Below are 24,631 nucleotides of genomic sequence, written 5' to 3'. Positions count from 1 at the left end.
TAAAGTTCACGGTCATTTGGCCAGTGGGACACTTCTTATTATTTTAGACCTATTTCTGATATTGCTTTACCTGGACATACCAAGAATACATCTTCTATACACTGCGGATCCAGCTATTGTATGGGATGTAGCTTCACAGGGCCACTAGGAAACTAGTTGATTGCGGAAAAGGGAACTGGATCATAGCATGGGATTCCTAACTCCTATTGCCGTGAAGCCGTCCTTTACCAAACTACATGAGTAGGATAGTCTTTCCCCATTGCTGTTCCCCTGTACTGTCCAAAGCAGGGGTCAGGGAACTTTTTTTACCTGTTACCCGAAAATATATTTAGGTACGCCGACGTTACCCCCTCGATTTGAAAGGAAGGAAATCACATATTATAGTGCATATATACTGGTTATTACTGTTTATATGGCATTTCTGAGGTACTGTGTTTATGTTATATATATTATATATATATATATATATATGTATATATATATATATTTTTTTAATTCATTTATTTATTATTATTTTGGCAATGAATGGGTTAAGTAACACTTTCTCCCCAAAACTCCAGAATGAATGTAAGAAAGATGGATGAAGGGGGGGGGGGGGCGGCACGACTTTTAGGAGACAGATAGTCACATCCTCACCTCAGTAATGTCAGTGGGAATTTCACACTGTTATGTCGGCCACTGTCTGATCCTACGGAACTCCGTCAGCGGTCAGCCACCGAACACTTCAAGTTCTGTGTGTGGGTTGGCGGGCTGCGGGCAGGAGGATAGGACAGCGCAGGGCGGGCGTGAGGGAGCGCGGTGGGACGTCCGTGAGCCGGACGGGGCTGTGTCTCGGCAGCGCGACCATCCATTACCCAGAGGAATTTCATTTTTACCCCATTTGGGGTAATTTACCCCTGTTCCCTGACCACTGGTCTAGAGGTAGCTGCTAAGTCAGAATCTGTCTGTGCAATGGGTCTCTCCAGCAGCACATCCTGCAGCTAAATAGAGATTGTCCACTGTACAGGTGACTACAGCAATCACTCACATAACCAGCGAGGAAGCAAATAATGGATTGTCCTGTAAAAAGGATAAAAATAAATATGCAAAACCGGTTTGATAGAAAATAGATTTGTACATAGTCTTTGTTCTGTTTTAATTTCTCTTACGTCCTAGAGGATGCTGGGGACTCTGTAAGGACCATGGGGATAGACGGGCTCCGCAGGAGACATGGGCACTATAAAGAACTTTAGATGGGTGTGCACTGGCTCCTCCCTCTATGCCCCTCCTCCAGACCTCAGTTTGATACTGTGCCCAGAGGAGACTAAGTGCATTACAGGGGAGCTCTCCTGAGTTTCTCTGAAAGTAAGAATTTTGTTAGGTTTATTATTTTCTGGGAGCTCTGCTGGCAACAGGTTCCCTGCATCGAGGGACTGAGGAGAGAGAAGCAGACCTACTTAAGTGATAGGCTCTGCTTCTTAGGCTACTGGACACCATTAGCTCCAGAGGGAGTCGGAAAGCAGGTCTTTCCTAGCTGTTCGTCCCGGAGCCGCGCCGCCGTCCTCCTCACAGAGCCGGAAGATAGAAGCCGGGTGAGTATAAGAAGAAAGAAGACTTCACAGGCGGCAGAAGACTTCAGATCTTCACTGAGGTAACGCTGCGCGCCATTGCTCCCACACATCACACACACGGCAGGCACTGTAAGGGTGCAGGGCGCAGGGGGGCGCCCTGGGCAGCAATTTAAACCTCTGGGCTGGCAATATCAGGACATATATGGGCTCTGCACTGTATATCTGAGATCCCCCACCAGTTTTTAAAAGAAATCAAGCGGGACCGAAGCCCGCTGCTGAGGGGGCGGAGCTTGATCCTCAGCACTCACCAGCGCCATTTTCTCCACAGCACACCGCTGAGAAGCTGGCTCCCCGGACTCTCCCCTGCTGAACACGGTGACAGAGGGTTTGAAAGGGGGGGGGGGGGGGGCACATAATTTGGTGCAGTGGTATGTATGTGTATATATATATATATATATATATATATATATATATATATATATATGTGTGTGTGTGTGTGTATATATATATGTATATATATATATATATATATATATATATATATATATGTGTATATATATATATATATATATATATATATATATATATATAATAAAAGCGCTATCTGGGTAATTTTTTTCCCTGGGTCATTGGCGCTGGGTGTGTGCTGGCATACTCTCTCTCTGTCTCTCCAAAGGGCCTTGTGGGGGAACTGTCTCCAGATAGAGAATTCCCTGAGTGTGTGGTGTGTCGGTACGCGTGTGTCGCATGTCTGAAGCGGAAGGCTCTTCTAGGGAGGAGGTGGAGCAAATGAGTGTGCTGTCTCCGTCGGCAACGCTGACACCTGACTGGTTGGATATGTGGAATGTTTTAAATGCAAATGTGAATTTATTGCACAAAAGGTTGGACAAAGCTGAGTCCAGGGAATGTACAGGGAGTTTAGCCCTGCCTTTCACTATGTCACAGGGACCTTCTGGGTCTCAAAAGCGCCCACTATCCCAAATAGTAGACACTGATACCGACACGGATTCGGACTTCAGTGTCAACTACGATGATGCAAAGTTGCAGCCAAAATTGGCTAAAAGTATTCATTGTATGATTATTGCTATAAAAGAGGTGTTGCATATCACGGATGACCCCTCTGTCCCTGACACGAGGGTCCACATGTTTAAAGAAAAGAAACCTGAGGTAACCTTTCCCCCATCTCATGAGCTGAACAAGTTATTTGAAAAGGCTTGGGATTCTCCAGACAAAAAACTGCAGATTCCCAAAAGGATTCTTATGGCGTATCCTTTCCCGACTAAGGACAGGATACGGTGGGAATCCTCCCCGAGGGTGGACAAAGCGTTGACACGCTTGTCCAAAAAGGTAGCGCTGCCATCTCAAGATACGGCAAGGATCCGGCGGATCGCAGGCAGGAGACTACCTTGAAGTCTATTTACATATGGAGGTTTTACCTTACAAGGGTGAGGAATTGTTTGGGGAAGGTCTCACGGACCTAGTTTCCACAGCTACGGCAGGTAAATCAACTTTTTTGCCTTATGTTTCCTCACAGCCTAAGAAAACGCCACATTATCAGATGCAGTCCTTTCGGTCGCATAAACCCAAGAGAGTGCGGGGATCTTCCTTTCTTGCCAGAGGTAAGGGCAGGGGGAAAAAGCTGCCAGCCACAGCTAGTTCCCAGGAGCAGAAGTCCTCTCCGGCCTCTACAAAATCCACCGCATGACGCTGGGGCTCTGCTGAGGGAGTCCGCCCCAGTGGGGGGCACGTCTTCGACTTTTCAGCCACATCTGGGTTCACTCACAGTTGGATCCCTGGGCAATAGAAATTGTTTCCCAGGGTTACAAGCTGGAATTCGAAGAGGTGCCTCCTCACCGGTTTTTCAAATCGGCTCTGCCGACTTCTCCCCCAGAGAGGGAGATAGTTTAAATGCAATTCAAAAATTGTGTCTTCAACAAGTGGTGGTCAAAGTCCCCCTGCTGCAGCAGGGGATGGGGTATTACTCAACCCTGTAGTCCCGAAACCGGACGGTTCGGTCAGGCCCATTTTGAATTTAAAATCATTAAACCTATACTTAAAAAGGTTCAAGTTCAAGATGGAGTCGCTCAGAGCGGTCATCGCCAGCCTGGAAGGGGGGGGATTATATGGTGTCCTTAGACATAAAGGATGCATACCTTCATGTCCCCATATATCCGCCTCATCAGGTGTTCCTGAGGTTAGCTGTACAGGATTGTCATTACCAATTTCAGACGTTGCCGTTTGGGCTTTCCACGGCCCCGAGGATTTTCACCAAGCTAATGGCGGAAATGATGGTGCTCCTGCGCAAGCAGGGTGTCACAATTATCCCATACTTGGACGATCTCCTAATAAAAGCGAGATCAAGAGAACAGTTGCTGAACAGCGTATAACTCTCCCTGAGGGTGTTGCAACAGCACGGCTGGATTCTCAATATCCCGAAGTCACAGTTGGTTCCAACGACTCGTTTGCCTTTCTTAGGCATGATTCTGGATACGGACCAGAAAAGGGTTTATCTTCCGATGGAAAAGGCCCAAGAACTCATGTCTTTGGTCAGGGACCTATTGAGGCCAAAAAGGGTGTCGGTGCATCACTGCACTCGAGTTCTGGGAAAGATGGTGGCGACTTACGAGGCCATTCCATTCGGCAGGTTCCATGCGAGAACTTTTCAATGGGACATTCTGGACAAGTGGTCCGGGTCACATCTACAGATTCATCAGATGATCACCCTGTCCCCCAGGGCCAGGGTATCTCTCCTGTGGTGGCTGCAGAGTGCTCACCTTCTGGAGGGTCGCAGGTTCGGCATTCAGGACTGGGTTCTGGTAACCACGGACGCGAGCCTCCGAGGTTGGGGTGCAGTCACACAGGGAATAAACTTCCAGGGTCTCTGGTCAAGCCAGGAGGCTTGTCTTCACATCAACGTCCTGGAGTTGAGGGCCATATACAACGCCCTTCGACAAGCGGAAAATTTGCTTTGCGACCTACCGGTTCTGATCCAGTCAGACAACATCACCGCAGTGGCGCATGTAAACCGCCAAGGCGGAACAAAGAGCAGAGTGGCAATGACAGAAGCCACCAGGATTCTTCGCTGGGCAGAAAATCATGTAAGCGCCCTGACAGCGGTCTTCATTCCGGAAGTGGACAACTGGGAAGCAGACTTCCTCAGCAGACACGATCTCCATCCAGGAGAGTGGGGACTTCATCAGGAAGTCTTCGCAGAGATTGCAAGTCGGTGGGGACTGCCTCAGATAGACATGATGGCGTCACGCCTAAACAAGAAACTACCAAAGTATTGCGCCAGGTCGAGGGACCCTCAGGCAGTGGCAGTGGACGCCCTGTTGACACCATGGGTGTTTCAGTCGGTCTGTGTTCCCTCCTCTTCCGCTCATCTCAAAGATATTGAGAATCATAAGATGAAGAGGAGTGCAGACAATTCTCATTGTTCCAGATTGGCCGCGAAGGGCCTGGTATCTGGATCTGCAAGAAATGCTCACAGAAGATCCGTGGCCTCTTCCTCTCAGAGAGGACCTGTTACAAGAGGGGCCCTGTCTGTTCCAAGACTTACCGCGGCTGCGTTTGACGGCATGGCGGTTGAACGCCGGATCCTAGCGGAAAAGGGCATTCCGGATGAGGTCATTCCTACTCTGATAAAGGCTAGGAAAGACTTGACAGCAAAACATTATCACCGTATATGGCGAAAGTACGTATCTTGGTGTGAGTCCAGGAATGCTCCTCCGGAAGAATTCCATTTGAGCCGTTTCCTTCACTTCCTACAGACGGGAGTGAATTTGGGCCTAAAATTAGGCTCCATTAAGGTTCAGATTTCGGCCCTATCCATTTTCTTTCAGAAGGAATTGGCTTCTCTCCGAGAAGTCCAGACTTTTGTGAAGGGAGTGCTGCATATCCAGCCTCCTTTTGTACCTCCAGTGGCACCCTGGGACCTTAACGTGTTGTTGCGGTTCCTTAAGTCTCACTGGTTTGAACCACTTAAAACAGTGGAATTAAAATATCTCACTTGGAAAGTGGTCATGTTGTTGGCCTTGTCATCGGCAAGGCGAGTGTCGGAGTTGGCGGCTTTATCTCACAAAAGCCCCTATCTGATTTTCCATGTGGATAGAGCAGAGTTGCGGACTCGTCCTCAATTTTTGCCCAAGGTGGTTTCTTCTTTTCATATGAACCAACCTATTGTGGTGCCTGTGGCTACACGGGACTTGGAGGATTCCGAGTCCCTTGATGTGGTCAGGGCATTGAAAATTTATGTGGAGAGAACGGCTCGGGTTAGGAAAACAGAGGCACTGTTTGTCCTGTATGCAGCCGACAAGGTTGGCGCTCCTGCTTCGAAACAGACTATTGCTCGCTGGATCTGTAACACGATTCACAGGCTCATTCTACGGCTGGATTGCCGTTATCAAATTCTGTAAAGGCCCATTCCACTAGGATGGTGGGCTCTTCTTGGGCGGCTGCCCGAGGTGTCTCGGCATTACAGCTTTGCCGAGCTGCTACTTGGTCGGGTTCAAACACCTTTGCGAAGTTCTACAAGTTTGATACCCTGGCTGATGAGGACCTCATGTTTGCTCAATCGGTGCTGCAGAGTCATCCGCACTCTCCCGCCCGTTTTGGAGCTTTGGTATAATCCCCATGGTCCTTACGGAATCCCCAGCATCCACTAGGACGTAAGAGAAAATAAGATTTTAAACCTACCGGTAAAAATCTTTTTTCTCCTAGTCCGTAGAGGATGCTGGGCACCCGTCCCAGTGCGGACTACATCTGCAAGACTTGTATATAGTTTTTGCTTACATAAGGGTTATGTTACAGTTTGATCAGTCTCGGGCTGATGCTGTTTTGTTTCATGCTGTTAACTGGTTTAGTATATTCCATGTTATACGGTGTGGATGGTGTGGGCTGGTATGAATCTTGCCCTTAGATTAACAAAAATCCTTTCCTCGTACTGTCCGTCTCCTCTGGGCACAGTTTCTCTAACTGAGGTCTGGAGGAGGGGCATAGAGGGAGGAGCCAGTGCACACCCATATCTAAAGTTCTTTTTAGTGCCCATGTCTCCTGCGGAGCCCGTCTATCCCCATGGTCCTTACGGAGTCCCCAGCATCCTCTACGGACTAGGAGAAAAAGATTTACCGGTAGGTTTAAAATCTTATTTTCTCTCTCCCCCTCGCCAGGTCCTCCTGATATTAAAGGCAGGGCCTCCATTTTTAAAGTTCACCTGCGTCCTTTGAAGTTGCCTGAAAGTCTCAGCAAGGATGCCTTATCCCGGAAGTTGGCGGCTCTAACTCCTGGCTTCACAGGTGAGGGCATCGCAATAGTCTTGTGGACCACAATTCAGTCCGTGTAACGGGCTGGCCCTCTGCTAACCTTTCTCCATCCTGACGTCTCGTTGCTCATCTCAGGTGCTGACATTGCCAACGTCTGCAACGAGGCAGCGCTGATTGCGGCAAGACATCTAAATGAGTTTGTGGTTGAGAAGCACTTTGAGCAGGCCATCGAGCGGGTTATTGGAGGTGAGAGCTCTGGGGAAGAGTGTAAAGTATAGTGAAATGCTTGCAATGTACTATGTTCAGTAGTAGACATATAGATTGGTAAATGCTCAATTAGCTTAGTGATATCATTCAGGTGCTCGAAAGGAAGGGGTATTTCTGAGCAAGAAAAAAAGCAATTGGTTTCCCCAGCACCCTGAATGATAACAGTAACCAGATATAAATCCCACATGATAATAGAATTCAGAGATCTTCATTACACATATTTGCGCAAATGTGTGGTTAAGCCCCAAAGCCGCATCAAGGCCTCTCTGTATATTTGGGGTCCCTAGCGCTATATCTAGGTGCAGGGTGTGGCACCCCAAAACACCAGAATGAGCCAGAAAGCCCAGCGTGGCATACCAGTGTAAAAAACTATAGTGTTAATAAATTAGTATTTAGGAAGCCGAAGCTATAGAGAGGGTGATACAAACATGAAATGTAATTAAAATAGAGAAATAGTGTTAGAAAATTAATAAGTGAAAAGTGTTAATAGAATGTAAAGGTATGCCACACTAAAGCCATCCAGCTCAGCCAGTCCAGAGGCACCACACCTCACACCTCCATTACCCCAATCTGGGTCTAATATTAACCAGCAAGGAGCCACATGATAATGGCTCCTTACTAAAATATGTCTAAGCTAAGAGCTACCTACCTTGGAGCAACCCCATAATGCTCCATGTGGCATGTCAGGGCCTGCACCTCCTCCTAATGCAGAAACCTCTCTGCCTCTCACAACAGACATATAGATTGGTAAATGCTCAATTAGCTTAGTGATATCATTCAGGTGCTCGAAAGGAAGGGGTATTTCTGAGCAAGAAAAAAAGCAATTGGTTTCCCCAGCACCCTGAATGATAACAGTAACCAGATATAAATCCCACATGATAATAGAATTCAGAGATCTTCGTTACACATATTTGCGCAAATGTGTGGTTAAGCCCCAAAGCCGCATCAAGGCCTCTCTGTATATTTCATTAGTAGTGATCTTTTTTCTGTTGCTCTAATCACATATTGCTCTTCATAACAGAATTGGGCTTTTGGACTTAACCATTTCCTTCTACTTTCAGGACTGGAGAAGAAGACTCAGGTCCTTCAGCCGGAAGAGAAGCGCACGGTGGCCTACCATGAAGCTGGACATGCTGTGGTTGGCTGGTTCTTGGAACATGCTGACCCTCTACTCAAGGTATCGCGTAGATATACCTTATACATGACACTGCACAGAGGACCTGATGCCTACTGGATGTACAGATGCCCATAACGTGTCCCGTTTCTGATAGCCATGATGCATGTTGAGTTAATATTCATTGATTCCAGCAATGTGCAGCTGTCTGAGTTTAGGATCTGCTCTAGATTTAGTATACATAAGACTCTTTGGTGCATGTAATAATGATCCCTTAACTAGAGTTGTTTACTGAATATGTACATGACATGCTCCCAGGCATAGAGGTACTAGGGGGAGAAGACTGAGGGTGTACATAACATACTCCCAGGCGTAGAGGTTCTAGGGGGAGAAGGCTGAGGGTGTACATGACATACTCCCAGGCGTAGAGGTTCTAGGGGGAGAAGGCTGAGGGTGTGCATAACATACTCCCAGGCGTAGAGGTACTAGGGGGAGAAGACTGAGGGTGTACATAACATGCTCCCAGGCATAGAGGTACTAGGGGGAGAAGACTGAGGGTGTACATAACATGCTCCCAGGCATAGAGGTACTAGGGGGAGAAGGCTGAGGGTGTACATAACATGCTCCCAGGCATAGAGGTACTAGGGGGAGAAGGCTGAGGGTGTGCATAACATGCTCCCAGGCATAGAGGTACTAGGGGGAGAAGGCTGAGGGTGTGCATAACATGCTCCCAGGCATAGAGGTACTAGGGGGAGAAGGCTGAGGGTGTGCATAACATGCTCCCAGGCATAGAGGTACTAGGGGGAGAAGGCTGAGGGTGTACATAACATGCTCCCAGGCATAGAGGTACTAGGGTGAGAAGACTGAGGGTGTACATAACATGCCCCCAGGCATAGAGGTACTAGGGGGAGAAGGCTGAGGGTGTACATAACATGCTCCCAGGCATAGAGGTACTAGGGGGAGAAGACTGAGGGTGTGCATAACATACTCCCAGGCATAGAGGTACTAGGGGGAGAAGGCTGAGGGTGTACATAACATACTCCCAGGCATAGAGGTACTAGGGGGAGAAGGCTGAGGGTGTACATAACATACTCCCAGGCATAGAGGTACTAGGGGGAGAAGACTGAGGGTGTGCATAACATACTCCCAGGCATAGAGGTACTAGGGGGAGAAGGCTGAGGGTGTACATAACATACTCCCAGGCATAGAGGTACTAGGGGGAGAAGGCTGAGGGTATGCATAACATACTCCCAGGCGTAGAGGTACTAGGGGGAGAAGGCTGACGGTGCACATAACATGCTCCCAGGCATAGAGGTGCTAGGGGGAGAAGACTGAGGGTGTACATAACATGCTCCCAGGCATATAGGTTCTATTGGGAGAAGACTGAGGGTGTACATAACATGCTCCCAGGCATAGAGGTACTAGGGGGAGAAGGCTGAGGGTGTACATAACATGCTCCCAGGCATAGAGGTACTAGGGGGAGAAGACTGAGGGTGTACATAACATGCTCCCAGGCATAGAGGTACTAGGGGGAGAAGGCTGAGGGTGTACATAACATACTCCCAGGCGTAAAGGTTCTAGGGGGAGAAGACTGAGGGTGTACGTAACATACTCCCAGGAGTAGAGGTACTAGGAGGAGAAGACTGAGGGTGTACATAACATGCTCCCAGGCATAGAGGTGCTAGGGGGAGAAGACTGAGGGTGTACATAACATGCTCCCAGGCATATAGGTTCTAGGGGGAGAAGACTGAGGGTGTACATAACATGCTCCCAGGCATAGAGGTACTAGGGGGAGAAGGCTGAGGGTGTACATAACATGCTCCCAGGCATAGAGGTACTAGGGGGAGAAGGCTGAGGGTGTGCATAACATGCTCCCAGGCATAGAGGTACTAGGGGGAGAAGGCTGAGGGTGTACATAACATACTTCCAGGCGTAGAGGTACTAGGGGGAGAAGGCTGAGGGTGTACGTAACATACTCCCAGGAGTAGAGGTACTAGGGGGAGAAGACTGAAGGTGTACATAACATACTCCCAGGCGTAGAGGTACTAGGGGGAGAAGGCTGAGGGTGTGCATAACATACTCCCAGGCGTAGAGGTACTAGGGGGAGAAGGCTGACGGTGCGCATAACATACTCCCAGGCGTAAAGGTTCTAGGGGGAGAAGGCTGAGGGTGTACATAACATGCTCCCAGGCATAGAGGTACTAGGGGGAGAAGGCTGAGGGTGTGCATAACATGCTCCCAGGCATAGAGGTACTAGGGGGAGAAGGCTGAGGGTGTACATAACATGCTCCGAGGCATAGAGGTACTAGGGGGAGAAGACTGAGGGTGTACATAACATGCTCCCAGGCATAGAGGTACTAGGGGGAGAAGGCTGAGGGTGTACATAACATGCTCCCAGGCATAGAGGTACTAGGGGGAGAAGGCTGAGGGTGTGCATAACATGCTCCCAGGCATAGAGGTACTAGGGGGAGAAGGCTGAGGGTGTACATAACATACTTCCAGGCGTAGAGGTACTAGGGGGAGAAGGCTGAGGGTGTACGTAACATACTCCCAGGAGTAGAGGTACTAGGGGGAGAAGACTGAAGGTGTACGTAACATACTCCCAGGAGTAGAGGTACTAGGAGGAGAAGGCTAAGGGTGTACGTAACATACTCCCAGGCGTAGAGGTACTAGGGGGAGAAGGCTGAGGGTGTACATAACATACTCCCAGGCGTAGAGGTACTAGGGGGAGAAGGCTGAGGGTGCACATAACATACTCCCAGGCGTAGAGGTACTAGGGGGAGAAGGCTGAAGGTGTACGTAACATACTCCCAGGAGTAGAGGTACTAGGGGGAGAAGGCTGAGGGTGTACATAACATACTCACAGGAGTAGAGGTACTAGGGGGAGAAGACTGAGGGTGTACGTAACATACTCCCAGGAGTAGAGGTACTAGGAGGAGAAGACTGAGGGTGTACATAACATGCTCCCAGGCATAGAGGTGCTAGGGGGAGAAGACTGAGGGTGTACATAACATGCTCCCAGGCATATAGGTTCTAGGGGGAGAAGGCTGAGGGTGTACATAACATGCTCCCAGGCATAGAGGTACTAGGGGGAGAAGGCTGAGGGTGTACATAACATGCTCCCAGGCATAGAGGTACTAGGGGGAGAAGGCTGAGGGTGTGCATAACATGCTCCCAGGCATAGAGGTACTAGGGGGAGAAGGCTGAGGGTGTACATAACATACTTCCAGGCGTAGAGGTACTAGGGGGAGAAGGCTGAGGGTGTACGTAACATACTCCCAGGAGTAGAGGTACTAGGGGGAGAAGACTGAAGGTGTACATAACATACTCCCAGGCGTAGAGGTACTAGGGGGAGAAGGCTGAGGGTGTGTATAACATACTCCCAGGCGTAGAGGTACTAGGGGGAGAAGGCTGACGGTGCGCATAACATACTCCCAGGCGTAAAGGTTCTAGGGGGAGAAGACTGAGGGTGTACATAACATACTCCCAGGAGTAGAGGTACTAGGAGGAGAAGACTGAGGGTGTACATAACATGCTCCCAGGCATAGAGGTACTAGGGGGAGAAGACTGAGGGTGTACATAACATACTCCCAGGCATAGCGGTTCTAGGGGGAGAAGACTGAGGGTGTACATAACATGCTCCCAGGCATAGAGGTACTAGGGGGAGAAGGCTGAGGGTGCACATAACATACTCCCAGGCATAGAGGTACTAGGGGGAGAAGGCTGAGGGTGCACATAACATGCTCCCAGGCATAGAGGTACTAGGGGGAGAAGGCTGAGGGTGTGCATAACATGCTCCCAGGCATAGAGGTACTAGGGGAAGAAGGCTGAGGGTGTACATAACATGCTCCCAGGCATAGAGGTACTAGGGGGAGAAGACTGAGGGTGTACATAACATGCTCCCAGGCATAGAGGTACTAGGGGGAGAAGGCTGAGAGTGTACATAACATGCTCCCAGGCATAGAGGTACTAGGGGGAGAAGGCTGAGGGTGTGCATAACATGCTCCCAGGCATAGAGGTACTAGGGGGAGAAGGCTGAGGGTGTACATAACATACTTCCAGGCGTAGAGGTACTAGGGGGAGAAGGCTGAGGGTGTACGTAACATACTCCCAGGAGTAGAGGTACTAGGAGGAGAAGGCTGAGGGTGTACGTAACATACTCCCAGGAGTAGAGGTACTAGGCGGAGAAGGCTGAGGGTGTACGTAACATACTCCCAGGAGTAGAGGTACTAGGAGGAGAAGGCTGAGGGTGTACGTAACATACTCCCAGGCGTAGAGGTACTAGGGGGAGAAGGCTGAGGGTGTACGTAACATACTCCCAGGCGTAGAGGTACTAGGGGGAGAAGGCTGAAGGTGTACATAACATACTCCCAGGCGTAGAGGTACTAGGGGGAGAAGGCTGAGGGTGTACGTAACATACTCCCAGGCGTAGAGGTACTAGGGGGAGAAGGCTGAAGGTGTACGTAACATACTCCCAGGAGTAGAGGTACTAGGGGGAGAAGGCTGAGGGTGTACATAACATACTCCCAGGAGTAGAGGTACTAGGGGGAGAAGACTGAGGGTGTACATAACATACTGCCAGGCGTAGAGGTACTAGGGGGAGAAGGCTGAGGGTGTACATAACATACTGCCAGGCGTAGAGGTACTAGGGGGAGAAGGCTGAGGGTGTACATAACATACTCCCAGGCGTAGAGGTACTAGGGGGAGAAGGCTGAGGGTGTACATAACATACTGCCAGGCGTAGAGGTACTAGGGGGAGAAAGCTGAGGGTGTACATAACATACTGCCAGGCGTAGAGGTACTAGGGGGAGAAGGCTGAGGGTGTACATAACATACTGCCAGGCGTAGAGGTACTAGGGGGAGAAAGCATGCTGTTTCTGAGGAGGTGCTGGGAAATGCTGGCATCACCATTGTAAATGGCTACTTTTTATTATAAGGGACAAAAGAATAGTATAAGCATAGACTGGAGAAGCCAAGAATATGATAAGAAAATGTTATTCCTCCCCTGTGAGACCCGTCCCCTCTGTCACTGTCCTATCCAGCGTGAGAGAGATTGTTGGGCCATGGTTTGGGGTAAATGATTGTTCTCATATTACTGGACATAATCGACCCAGATGGGAGTGTTTTGAAGCGCCGTACATTTGGATACTGATTTATGTATTTTGTTGTTTTGGGAGAAGGGGAATATGTGAATTGCACTATACAGAGCTTCCTATCTGTATATACTTACACACTTGAGGCGTGTAAGGTGCATGTAAATATACAAGCTTCAGGTGACTGCACGCCGTCACTCTACTTGGCTTGTGTATTTGTCTGTGTTCTGTTGTTAGACAAGTCATACAGGTTCAGAGTAAACACTATAATGTCTGTGCACTGCCTGCAAACATTGTGCCTTTTTAAAACCGCAAAAGCAGCTTTAGTGATTATTTGGTATATAGTGTCACATACAGGGATTATTTGGTGTATAGTGTCGCATACAGGGATTATTTGGTGTATAGTGTCACATACAGGGATTATTTGGTGTATAGTGTCACATACAGGGATTATTTGGTGTATAGTGTCACATACAGGGATTATTTGGTGTATAGTGTCACATACAGGGATTATTTGGTGTATAGTGTCACATACAGGGATTATTTGGTGTGTAGGTACACATACAGGGATTATTTGGTGTGTAGGTGCACATACGGGGATTATTTGGTGTGTAGGTGCACATGTGGGGATTATTTGGTGTGTAGGTTTACATATGGGTATTATATGGTGCATAGGTGCAAATATAGATATTATTTGGTGTGTAGGTGCAAATATAGGGATTATTTGGTGTGTAGGTGTACATGGGGGGGGATAATTTTGTGTGGAGGTGCACATGGGCGGGATCATTTGGTGTGGGGGTGCACATGGGGGGATTATTTGGTGTGTAGGTGCAAATATAGGCATAACCTGGTGTGTAGGTGTACATAGGGGGATACTTTGGTGTGTAGGTGTACATAGTGGGATAATTTGGTGTGGAGGTGCACATGTGGGGATAATTTGGTGTGGTGGGGATAGTTTGGTGTGGTGGTGCACATGTGGGGATAGTTTGGTTTGCAGGTGCACATGTGGGCATAATTTGGTGTGGAGGTGCACATGTGGGGATAATTTGGTGTGGTGGTGCACGTGGGGATAATTTGGTGTGGAGGTGCACATGTGGGGATAATTTGGTGTGGTGGGGATAGTTTGGTGTGGAGGTGCACATGTGGGGATAATTTGGTGTGGTGGGGATAGTTTGGTGTGGTGGTGCACATGTGGGCATAATTTGGTGTGGAGGTGCACATGTGGGCATAATTTGGTGTGGAGGTGCACATGTGGGGATAATTTGGTGTGGTGGTGCACGTGGGGATAATTTGGTGTGGAGGTGCACATGTGGGGATAATTTGGTGTGGTGGTGCACATATTCCATGTATGATAGGCACATGCTTTATTGTTGCTCCCAGATAGACTACAATCTATTACATTGTGGTGCTTACTGTTTTATGTCACTTACATCGCACCCTAATTAGCGTTAGAATCAATATCCAGCTGTTTGTGCAGATTTGCACCTGAACAAGGCATGCTGCAATGGAATTGGTGGAGATGCATTCATTCTATTTTCTTTTATATTTTATTGTTACTAATCACCATCGTTACCTTTTTTTACTTTACTACTTTTTTGCATCCAGTTTTTCTGTTGTCTCAGAATGGATACCTCCCAGGTGTAATCTCAGGAGAGCCTGCACTGTATTCTGACCCCTTTCATATCTGGCTGATTAGGGTAATAGATATATTAGTGTGGGGTATCTTCTGTTCCTGTGTTTGTAGGGTAAAGTGCTGATATGTCGGGAATAGCTGCGTGTGTTTCTGTGAGTACACACTGAACCCTTTACTCTCCTGTGCTCACTATCAGGTGTCAATCATTCCGCGTGGGAAGGGCTTGGGTTACGCCCAGTACCTCCCTAGGGAGCAGTACCTCTATACCAAGGAGCAGCTATTTGACCGCATGTGTATGATGCTGGGGGGCCGCGTGGCCGAACAGATCTTTTTTGGTCGCATTACAACCGGCGCACAGGACGATCTGCAGAAGGTCACACACACCGCGTACTCACAGGTGAGGAATCAAGCACAGCGCCAGAGTATAGCAGAGTATAGCGGCTCAGTGGCTGGGGGTAGAGGCTCAGTGGCTGGGGGTAGCGGCTCAGTAGCTGGGGGTAGCGGCTCAGTGGCTGGGGGTAGCGGCTCGGTGGCTGGGGGTAGCGGCTCGGTGGCTGGGGGTAGCGGCTCGGTGGCTGGGGGTAGCGGCTCAGTGGCTGGGCGTAGCGGCTCAGTGGCTGGGCGTAGCGGCTCAGTGGCTGGGCGTAGCGGCTCATTGGCTGGGCGTAGCGGCTCAGTGGCCGGGTGTAGCGGCTCAGTGGCCGGGCGTAGCGCCTGAGTATAGCGGCTCAGTGGCTGGGCGTGGCGGCTCAGTGGCTGGGCGTGGCGGCTCAGTGGCTGGGCGTGGCGGCTCAGTGGCTGGGCGTGGCGGCTCAGTGGCTGGGCGTGGCGGCTCAGTGGCTGGGCGTGGCGGCTCAGTGGCTGGGCGTGGCGGCTCAGTGGCCGGGCGTGGCGGCTCAGTGGCCGGGCGTAGGATATGGTATAGAGCAAGGATGGGGACCTTCAGCCCTCCAGCTGTTGTTGCACTACACATACCAGCATGCCTTGCTACAGTTTTGCTATTAGGCCATGCTAAAACTGTTGCAGGGCAAGCTGGGATGTGTAGTTCAACAAAAGCTGGAGGTCGGAAGGTTCCCTATCCCTGGTATAGAGGAATCAGGCTTGTTGCTGTATGGGCCCCTTATATCGCTAGTGGTGGTTATTATGGATAATGTAGCGGAAATAGCTCTCGGGGATAATTATGGTTCTAAGTAACTTTATTAAACGGGAAAATATAAACTGTGCGTCCTATAGTGACAGTACATATCACCTGTAGCTGCGGGTATCTAATAAGGTTCAGTATATTGTAATAAGTGATCTTAGAAGCTTACATTATATTAAGAGCAGTGAGCCGGATTCAGGTTTGTTTGCAAAGCAACAAGAGCACATAACTGGGCAAAACCATGTGCATTGCAGGTTGGCAGATGTAACATGTGCAGAGTGAGTTAGATTTGGGTGGGTTATATTGTGTCTCTAGCATCCATAAGGGATATTGGGGAGACTTAGTACGATGGGGCTATAGACGGGGTCCAAATGAGCCGGTGCACTTTAAATTTCTTCACTGGGTGTGCTGGCTCCTCCCCTCTGTGTCCCCTCCCACAGGCAGTTTAGAAAAATGTGCCCTCAGGAGAGGATGCACACTCTGCAGCTCCAGAGAGTTTTCTTCAATTTCTTTTAAACGTTTGTTATTTTCGGGATGCTGTTTGGGCAACACCGTACCTGCACCGTGGGAGTTAGGGAGGGGGGGGGGGCGGTCACCGGCCTTGCGAGGTGCAGAGCCACTTCCCCGCTGCAGGACCACCGTCCTGAGGGGTTGTTGTTCAGTGGGTCACTGCACCTTGGCTGCCGCAGCACGCCGCACTGCCCTAACTGTGGTGAGTACAAACCGGGGGCCTTGTGGTTCAAGGTGTGGCTGAACGCAGGCGCGGCATATGGGACCCTCCTGGGGGGGGACCCACTAGATTTCCCCCCCCCCCCCCCTCCCATGTAGACTGGCTTCAAACAGTTTGAACTAGCACTTGTGTGATGTTTTTAGGCAAACAGGAGACATTGTATTGCCAGTATAAAAATCACTGTAGCTCTGGCGCCATTGGAGGGGGCAGAGCTACCTCAGAGCGGGACCAGAGGCATTTTGGCGCCTTCGTCTGCTTAATGCAACCACAGACAGCACACTCAGCGTTTCCTGCCTCACAAGACACGCTGATATCTGGTACAGGGTGTAGCAGTGGGAGAGAGCCGCTATTGTACACTATCTGGGTCCTCTACTGGACAGAAATCATTGGTGTTTACTGTGATAAAGTTAGCTGACAGCCTCACTGGGGCTATACTGCTAGGGGTGTGCTGGTGTCTCTCTGTGTCTCCTCTCACATACAGTAGGGCAGGCTTGCAATATATTACTGTCTGTGTGTATGTTCTTGTGCTTACTGTGAAACATGGGTAAACACAAGCTGTGCAGTGTATGTCACACTAGATTCTCTCCAGTATCATCTGATTCTGTTACTTGTGAACAATGCAGCCAATATTCACAAATCAGTGAAGGGGCTGGGGGAGAGGGTCCAGAGCCCTCCTGGCTAGAGTCTCTTAAAACTATGATGTCTGATATGTCATCATAGCTCACTGCAAATGTACAGAAAACTCGGCTACTACAACAGGCTGTTGCAGACTTAGCTGCTAGGGCAGATGTTACACAGCCCCCCCGCCCCTCATGCAGCACCACAGAAGCGTGGTTTACCTGCTCTACTCTCTGATACAGATGAGGAAATACAGGAGGATGGGGAGGACTGATCCCGTTAGTGGGGATTCCGATTCTGCTCAGGGTATTGAACCCCTCATACTGGCTATATGGAACGTGTTAAAGCTCCCTCTGGAGGACGCTGCATCACAGCAGTCGTTTTTCTTTACACAAAACAAGCCTAATGTCACTTTCCCTGATTCTGCAGCGTTAGATGATCTATTCAAATTAGCCTGGAAAAATCCAGACAAAAAAATTCCAAGTGTCAGAAAAGTTTTGCGCACTTTCCCATTTGCTCCTGAAGGTAGGAAATTTTGAGAATAACACCCGGGGGTTGATGTATCAGTCTCTCGACTGTCCAAAAAGGCGGTGCTGCCTGCCCCGGGCTCCTTTACCATAAAGGATTCTGCGGACAGCAAAATAGAGGCTACATTCAAATCTATTTACATGGCAGCTGGTGTATTGCAAAGGCCGGTCATAGCGAGTTGCTGGATTACCCATGCTATTCATTCATGGGCCACTCAAATTCAGGAGGGCCTCTCCAGGGCTATGCCCCTGGTCACTACGGTGACCCTCCTAAGGCACATTCAGGACACTACACGCGTCCTGTGTGAATCGCTCAAGGAGATGGGGAATATTAATGCTAGGACTTCTGCCATGGCAGTGTTGGTGCGCAGGGCTTTGTGGTTGCGTCAGTGGATAGCGAACGCAGAATCAAAGCGCAGTGTAGAATCCCTCCCTTTTTTAGGGGAATTGCTCTTTGGGGTTGAGTTGGATACGTGGATTTCCAAAGTCACTGCTGGGAAATCCACGTTTCTCCCCTCTAGCGCCCCAGCGGCTAGGCGTTCCTACCCGGGGCGGTCTTTTCAGTCCTTTCGGTCTAACAGATTTCGTTCTAGGGCCAGAGGTGCCTCTAATGCAAATAGAGGCACCAGAGGTATTTCAAAAAGGCCTGCAACCACCGGTTCTCAGGAACAGAGCACCAGTTCTGCTTCCACTAAGTCCTCAACATGGCTGTGTTCCACCCACCCCGAGGAGATCTCGAGGTGGGAGACCGACTGCGTCACTTCAGCCGCGTCTGGGAAGTTTCCTGCCAGGATACCTGGGTAAGGGACCTCATTTTCTCAGGGCTACAAGCTGGAGTTCGACGGTGCTCCTCCCCAATGCTTTTTCAAATCAAGCTTACCAGCTTTAGAGGATATGCAGGTTACGTTGCAACAGGCCATCCGAAAGTTGGTCCAGTCCCATGTCATTGTCCCAGTACCAATACCACAACGAGGCAGGGGTTATTACTCCAACCTGTTTGTGGTTCCACAGCCGGACGGCTCGGTATGGCCCATTTTGAACCTAAAGTCGTTGAATCCTTGCCTAAAGGTTTTCAAGTTCAAAATGAAATCCCTGAGGGCAGTGATTGCAGGTCTGGAAGAACAGGAGTTCCTGGTTTCCCTGGATGTCAATGACATCTACCTTCATACTCCAATTTGGCCACCTCATCAGGCTTTTCTGAGGTTTGCCCTACTGGATGATCATTACCAGTTCCAGGCACTACCCTTCGGCCTGTCCACGGCTACGAGGGTGTTCATGAAGGTGATGGCGGAGATGATGTTCCAATTCCTAGTCCAGGGGGTCAATGTTGTCCGTTACTTGGACGATCTTCTGATCCAAGCAGCTTTTATTGCTCCATATCGACCACACTATCCAACTTCTGTCACGCCATGGTTGGATTCTCAATCTAGAGAAGTCCCACCTGGAACCGACTCAGCGGCTCCTGTTCTTGGGGATGTTACTGGATACGGTGGCCCAGAAGGTGTTCCTCCCAGAGGAAAAGGCAAGAACACTTCAGGAGATGGTCCGCATGGTGCTCCGACCTGCTCATGTATGCATTCATCTTTGCATCAGATTGCTGGGAAAAATGGTCGCCTCCTACGAGGCGATCCAATATGGGAGGTACCATGCCAGAAAATTTCAATTGGCTCTCCTAAGCAAGTGGTCCGGATCACATCTACAGATGCACCGGATGATTCGGCTGTCACCTCAGGCCAGGATTTCCCTCCTGTGGTGGCTGCAGTCCTCCAATCTCCTGGAAGGCCGGAGTTTCGGGATTCAGGATTGGACCCTCCTCACGACGGATGCGAGTCTGCGAGGATGGGGTGCTGTCACCCAGGGAGTGTAGTTCCAGGGCAGGTGGTCAGCCCACAAAGTCCTCCTTCCGATCAACATTCTGGAACTTTGGGCGATCTACAGTGCTCTGCTTCAGGCCTCTCCTCTGCTTGCGAATCACACAATTTAAGTTCAGTTGGACAACGCCACGGCAGTGGCGAACATCAGTCGACAAGGAGGGACAAAAAGCAGAGCCTGCATGCGAGAGGTGTCAAAGATACTCCTCTGGGCAGAAAGAAATGCAATAGCAATGTCCGCAATCTTCATTTCGGGACTGGACAACTGGAAAGCGGACTTCCTCATTTGTCAGGTCCTCCACCCGGGAGAGTGGGGACTCCAACCCCAGGTGTTTCAGCAGATCACCCACCGGTGGGGCTGCCTGCAGATAGACTTGTTGGCTTCTCGTCTCAACAAGAAGCTTCACTGGTATTGCTCTCGAACCAGGGACCCTCAGGTGAGGGCAGTGGATGCACTGACGTCGCCTTGGCCTTACTGGCTGGTATACCTGTTTCCTCCGATTCCGTTGCTCCCAAGGGTGCTCAAGCGAATCAGAAATCAGGGAGTCCTGTCAATTCTGATTGCCCCGGATTGGCCTCAGAGGGTGTGGTATGCAGATCTTCTGGACATGTCCGTCGAAGACCCTTGGTCTCTACCACTAAGAAGCGATCTTCTTCAACAGGGAACGTTCGTCTACCCGGACTTACGGCGACTTCGTTTGATGGCATGGAGGTTGAGCGGAACATCCTAGCTCACAAGGGCCTTTCCAAAAAAGGTTATTGCTATCATGGTTCAGGCCAGGAAACCTGTGATGTCAAAACACTATCATCATATCTGGAGAAGATATGTCTCTTGGTGCGAGGAACGCACCTATCCACCTGCAGAGTTCCACTTGGGATGTTTCTTACATTTCCTGCAGGTTGGTGTGGATAAGGGCTTACGTCTGGGTTCCATTAAGGTCCAGAATTCATCTCTCTCCATTTCTTCCAGAAGAAATTGGTACTGTTGCATGAAGTTCAGACCTTCTTGCAAGGGGTGCTCCACATACAACCTCCTTATGTGCCGCCTACGGCGCCCCGGGATTTGGATGTGGTGTTGGAATTTCTACAGTCCTCCTGGTTTGAGCCTCTGATGACGGTAGAAGACAAGTACCTCACGTGGAAGACTGTGATGTTACTGGCCCAGGCTTCTGCTAGACGTGTCTCAGAAATACTTGGTCTTTTACGAGGACAGAGCGGAGCTCAGGACAAGGCAGCAGTTCCTGCCGAAGGCTGTCACCTGAATCAACCTATTGTGGTTCTGTCCAGTTCTGACACTTCTGCTCCTCCGGAGGCATTGGATACTGTGCAGGCCTTGAAGATCTATGTCAAGCTGATGGCTCGGATCAGAAAGACGGATTCCTTGTTCATGCTTTATGATGCACAGGAGAAGGGCTGTCCTGTTTCGAAGCAGTCCATTGCTCGTTGACTTAGTCTTACTATCCAACAGGCCTATGTGTTGGCAGCCTTACCTGTTCCTAAGTCTCTGAAGGCCCACTCTACAAGATCGGTGGGCTCTTCCTGGGCGGCTGCCCGAGGAGTCTCGGCCTTGCAACTATGCCGAGCTGCTACCTGGTCGGGGAAGAACACCTTTGTGAAGGTCTACTAATTTGATACCCTGGCCAAAGAGGATACCATGTGTGGGCAGGCGGTGCTGCAGCAGTCTCCTCACATTCCCGCCCGTTCTGGAAGCTTTGGGACGTCCCCACTGAACTAAGTCTTCCCAATATCCCTTATGGATGCTAAAGAAAATAGGATTTTAATTACCTACCGGTAAATCCTTTTGTCATAATCCATAAAGGATATTGAGCGCCCACCGTTGACTTTTCTGCAGGTTCTTGTTATGTGGTTACCTGTTCAGCTGTTGCTGTTGTTGTTCCCAGCTGTTGCTGGTGGTTGTATGTTAGTGGTGTGCTGGTGTATAAATCTCACCACTCTTTGTTATCATGTTCCTTCTCTCATATATGTCCTTTCTCCTTCGGGCACTGTTTTACCTATAACTGCCTGTGGGAGGGGGCATAGAGGGGAGGAGCCAGCACACCCAGTGAAGAAATTTAAAGTGCATCGGCTCCTTTGGACCCCATCTATACCCCATCGTACTAAGTCTCCCCAATATCCCTTATGGACTACAAGAAAAGTATTTACCGGTAGGTAATTAAAATCCTATTTTCTGTGCTGGGTAAATACTGGCTGCTTTTACATGTAGCCAACAAATGTTAGACCGCTTTATTTTTACACTACAATTTAAATTTCAGTTTGAACACACCCCACCCAAGTCTAACTCTCTCTGCACATGTTACATCTACCCCACCTGCAGTGCACGTGGTTATTAAGCAGGCACATCCATATAGTATGTCACTGGGGGCACTGTGGACACGTTCAGTGGACCATTGCAGTAACGGTGGGTATGTTTATCAGCTGATACCACCGCCGCCACATGCATCCAATCATTTCACTAGGATCTAGCAATCTCCAAGCATCCCACGAAGCAGCCGTTTTGTGGCCTTATCCAGTATTCATAAGGGGTGCTATTTGATGTGCCGGCTGTTGGGATTCCCGACAGCGCTGGAATCCCGACAGCCGGCATACCAACAACTATTCTCCCTCTTGTGGGGTCCACGACCGCGCTACAGTGCTTGCAGCGTGGAGAGCGCAGTGAGCCCACAAGGGTCTCTTTTGCGCTCACCGGCGGTCGGGATCCCGGCGCCGGTATGCTGGGCACCGAGATCCTGACCGCCGGCATAACATACTACACCCTTCATAAGAATGCAGCCTTCCAGTTCACTAGGAACACTTTGTAGGTGACCTATGCATTTTTTAGGAGGTGCGAATTGTAAATGATTTTGGTATTTAAACCCTCTCCATTTTCTCCTGTAGGTTGTGACCTTCGGGATGAGCAAGAAGGTGGGGCAGGTGTCTTTCGACCTTGCACGTCAAGGGGAACTTTTTGCAGCAAAACCGTATAGCGAGGCAACTGCAGAGCTTATTGACCAGGAGGCCAGAGAATTAATCGTCTCTGCGTACGAGAGAACCCTGCAGCTGCTAACGCAGCGCAAAGAGCAGGTGGAGAAGGTAAAAGATGCTTAGATGTATTTGCCAGGTACCGTCTATCCTGCTACTGTATACAGCAGCTGTGACTGTAAAACAATGTACATAGGGTCTGAGTCTGATGTTTCGCTAGTGCGATCACAGCTGCATTTTCTTTACGCAGCTACCGCGCTAAAATACGTTTTTGTCGCCACTCCCCGTTACCTCCACCCAAACGGTCCCTGGCGATCACTTTGCAAATACATCCTCGCTGCAAGCGTCATCGAGAAGGTACCTTAGCACGTGCGCAGTGCGACTGTTGTAGTACATGTGCAGTCAGCCAATAATCGCTCAGCAGATATCGCCATTGCGCATCTCTCTGAATCAGGCCCAATGTGTAGTTGTAGAAGTTTTGTTTTTTTCTTACAACGTTACTTACTTTCAAACAACTAAGTGCAGCCTTTGTCACCGATAGGTCGGGGAGCGTTTGCTGGAAAAGGAGGTTCTGGAAAAATCGGACATGATTGATCTATTAGGTCCTAGACCTTTCGCTGAGAAGTCCTCCTATGAAGAGTTTGTAGAAGGGACTGGTAGCTTTGAGGAGGACACGTCTTTGCCAGAAGGTCTGAAAGACTGGAACCAAGAGAGAAGCGAAACGCAGGACGCAAAACAGTAGAGTCGCTCTTACCTCTTAATGAGACATTTATTCTCCTAATGAATTTTAATCTCAGGGAGGACGACCAAGAAAATAATGGGCCAAGTTTCTTCCTTTTTTGTGTGTGTGTATAATATCTACCAGCAGTGCCTCCGGAATAGCCACAACGAGGGGAATTCTCTTCTAGGGACTTGTCAGCCAAGCCCTGTGTGATAGAGCTTTGGTCTGAGGCGTTCAGGAGACTTCCCCCGTGTTACATGCAGGGTCTGTCTGTCTCTGCGCTCCTTAGTGATTGGACGGTACGGTGTGGACACGCCTCCAGTCTCACGGGAACTCCCCCCCCCCCCTGCTAGCAGTGATTTCCAGGCATCTTCACTGCAGTCTCCCGACTTAATGGCTGCACAAGTGTCTGTCCAGTTCAGCTGGAAGTTTCAGGTACAGTAGGTGATGCTGTATAAAATCTATTTAACATTTTCTATTGGTGCGTTACATTTTACGAGTAGGAGAGGCGATGCTAGCGACTGGAACATCACATTTCCCAGTTAAAGATTATTATGGAAGTCTTCTATTACTGGTGGTGTAAATCACACGTGATTAAATAAGATTTCCTCATATTATGTGTAACCATTTGTGAGTGTTCAGTGTCCACGGAGACAAAAGGGCATCATTGATGCATACATGCCTCCTAAAATAGAAGGCTGGACCTTCACCCCCCTCTGCTGTCCGTGGAACCACAGCTTTTCCTACTTTATCCCACTGGAACCTGCAAGGCCTGGGACAGAGTTACCGTTTGCACTGTGCAGCAGGTTGGTTCTGTGTGCTCTGCAGCAGCAGCAGTATGGTTCTGTGTGCTCTGCAGCAGCAGCAGTATGGTTCTGTGTGCTCTGCAGCAGCAGCAGTATGGTTCTGTGTGCTCTGCAGCAGCAGCAGTATGGTTTTGTGTGCTCTGCAGCAGCAGTGTGGTTCTGTGTGCTCTGCAGCAGCAGTATGGTTCTGTGTGCTCTGCAGCAGCAGCAGTATGGTTCTGTGTGCTCTGCAGCAGCAGCAGTATGGTTTTGTGTGCTCTGCAGCAGCAGTATGGTTCTGTGTGCTCTGCAGCAGCAGTATGGTTCTGTGTGCTCTGCAG

General features: G+C 49.5%; 1 protein-coding gene across 1 annotated transcript in view; it reads left to right on the top strand.

Moving 5' to 3' along the window:
* The window catches only part of LOC134969768 (AFG3-like protein 1), a 39,693-nt gene extending 15,574 nt beyond the window's left edge, over window positions 1–24,119 (top strand). The window contains exons 11-16 of the mRNA XM_063945933.1: window positions 6,719–6,844; window positions 6,947–7,057; window positions 8,140–8,255; window positions 15,115–15,315; window positions 22,701–22,895; window positions 23,326–24,119. Coding sequence (XP_063802003.1) covers window positions 6,719–6,844; window positions 6,947–7,057; window positions 8,140–8,255; window positions 15,115–15,315; window positions 22,701–22,895; window positions 23,326–23,526 — 950 coding nt within the window. The 3' untranslated portion in view covers window positions 23,527–24,119. The remainder of the gene's footprint in view (window positions 1–6,718; window positions 6,845–6,946; window positions 7,058–8,139; window positions 8,256–15,114; window positions 15,316–22,700; window positions 22,896–23,325) is intronic.
* The last annotated feature ends 512 nt before the right edge of the window (window positions 24,120–24,631 follow it).

Source organism: Pseudophryne corroboree, chromosome 11 (assembly GCF_028390025.1).
Source record: "Pseudophryne corroboree isolate aPseCor3 chromosome 11, aPseCor3.hap2, whole genome shotgun sequence".
NCBI classification, from domain to species: domain Eukaryota; kingdom Metazoa; phylum Chordata; class Amphibia; order Anura; family Myobatrachidae; genus Pseudophryne; species Pseudophryne corroboree.
The sequence above is the reverse complement of the archived record's forward strand: the minus strand, read 5'-3'. Positions and strand labels throughout refer to the sequence as shown.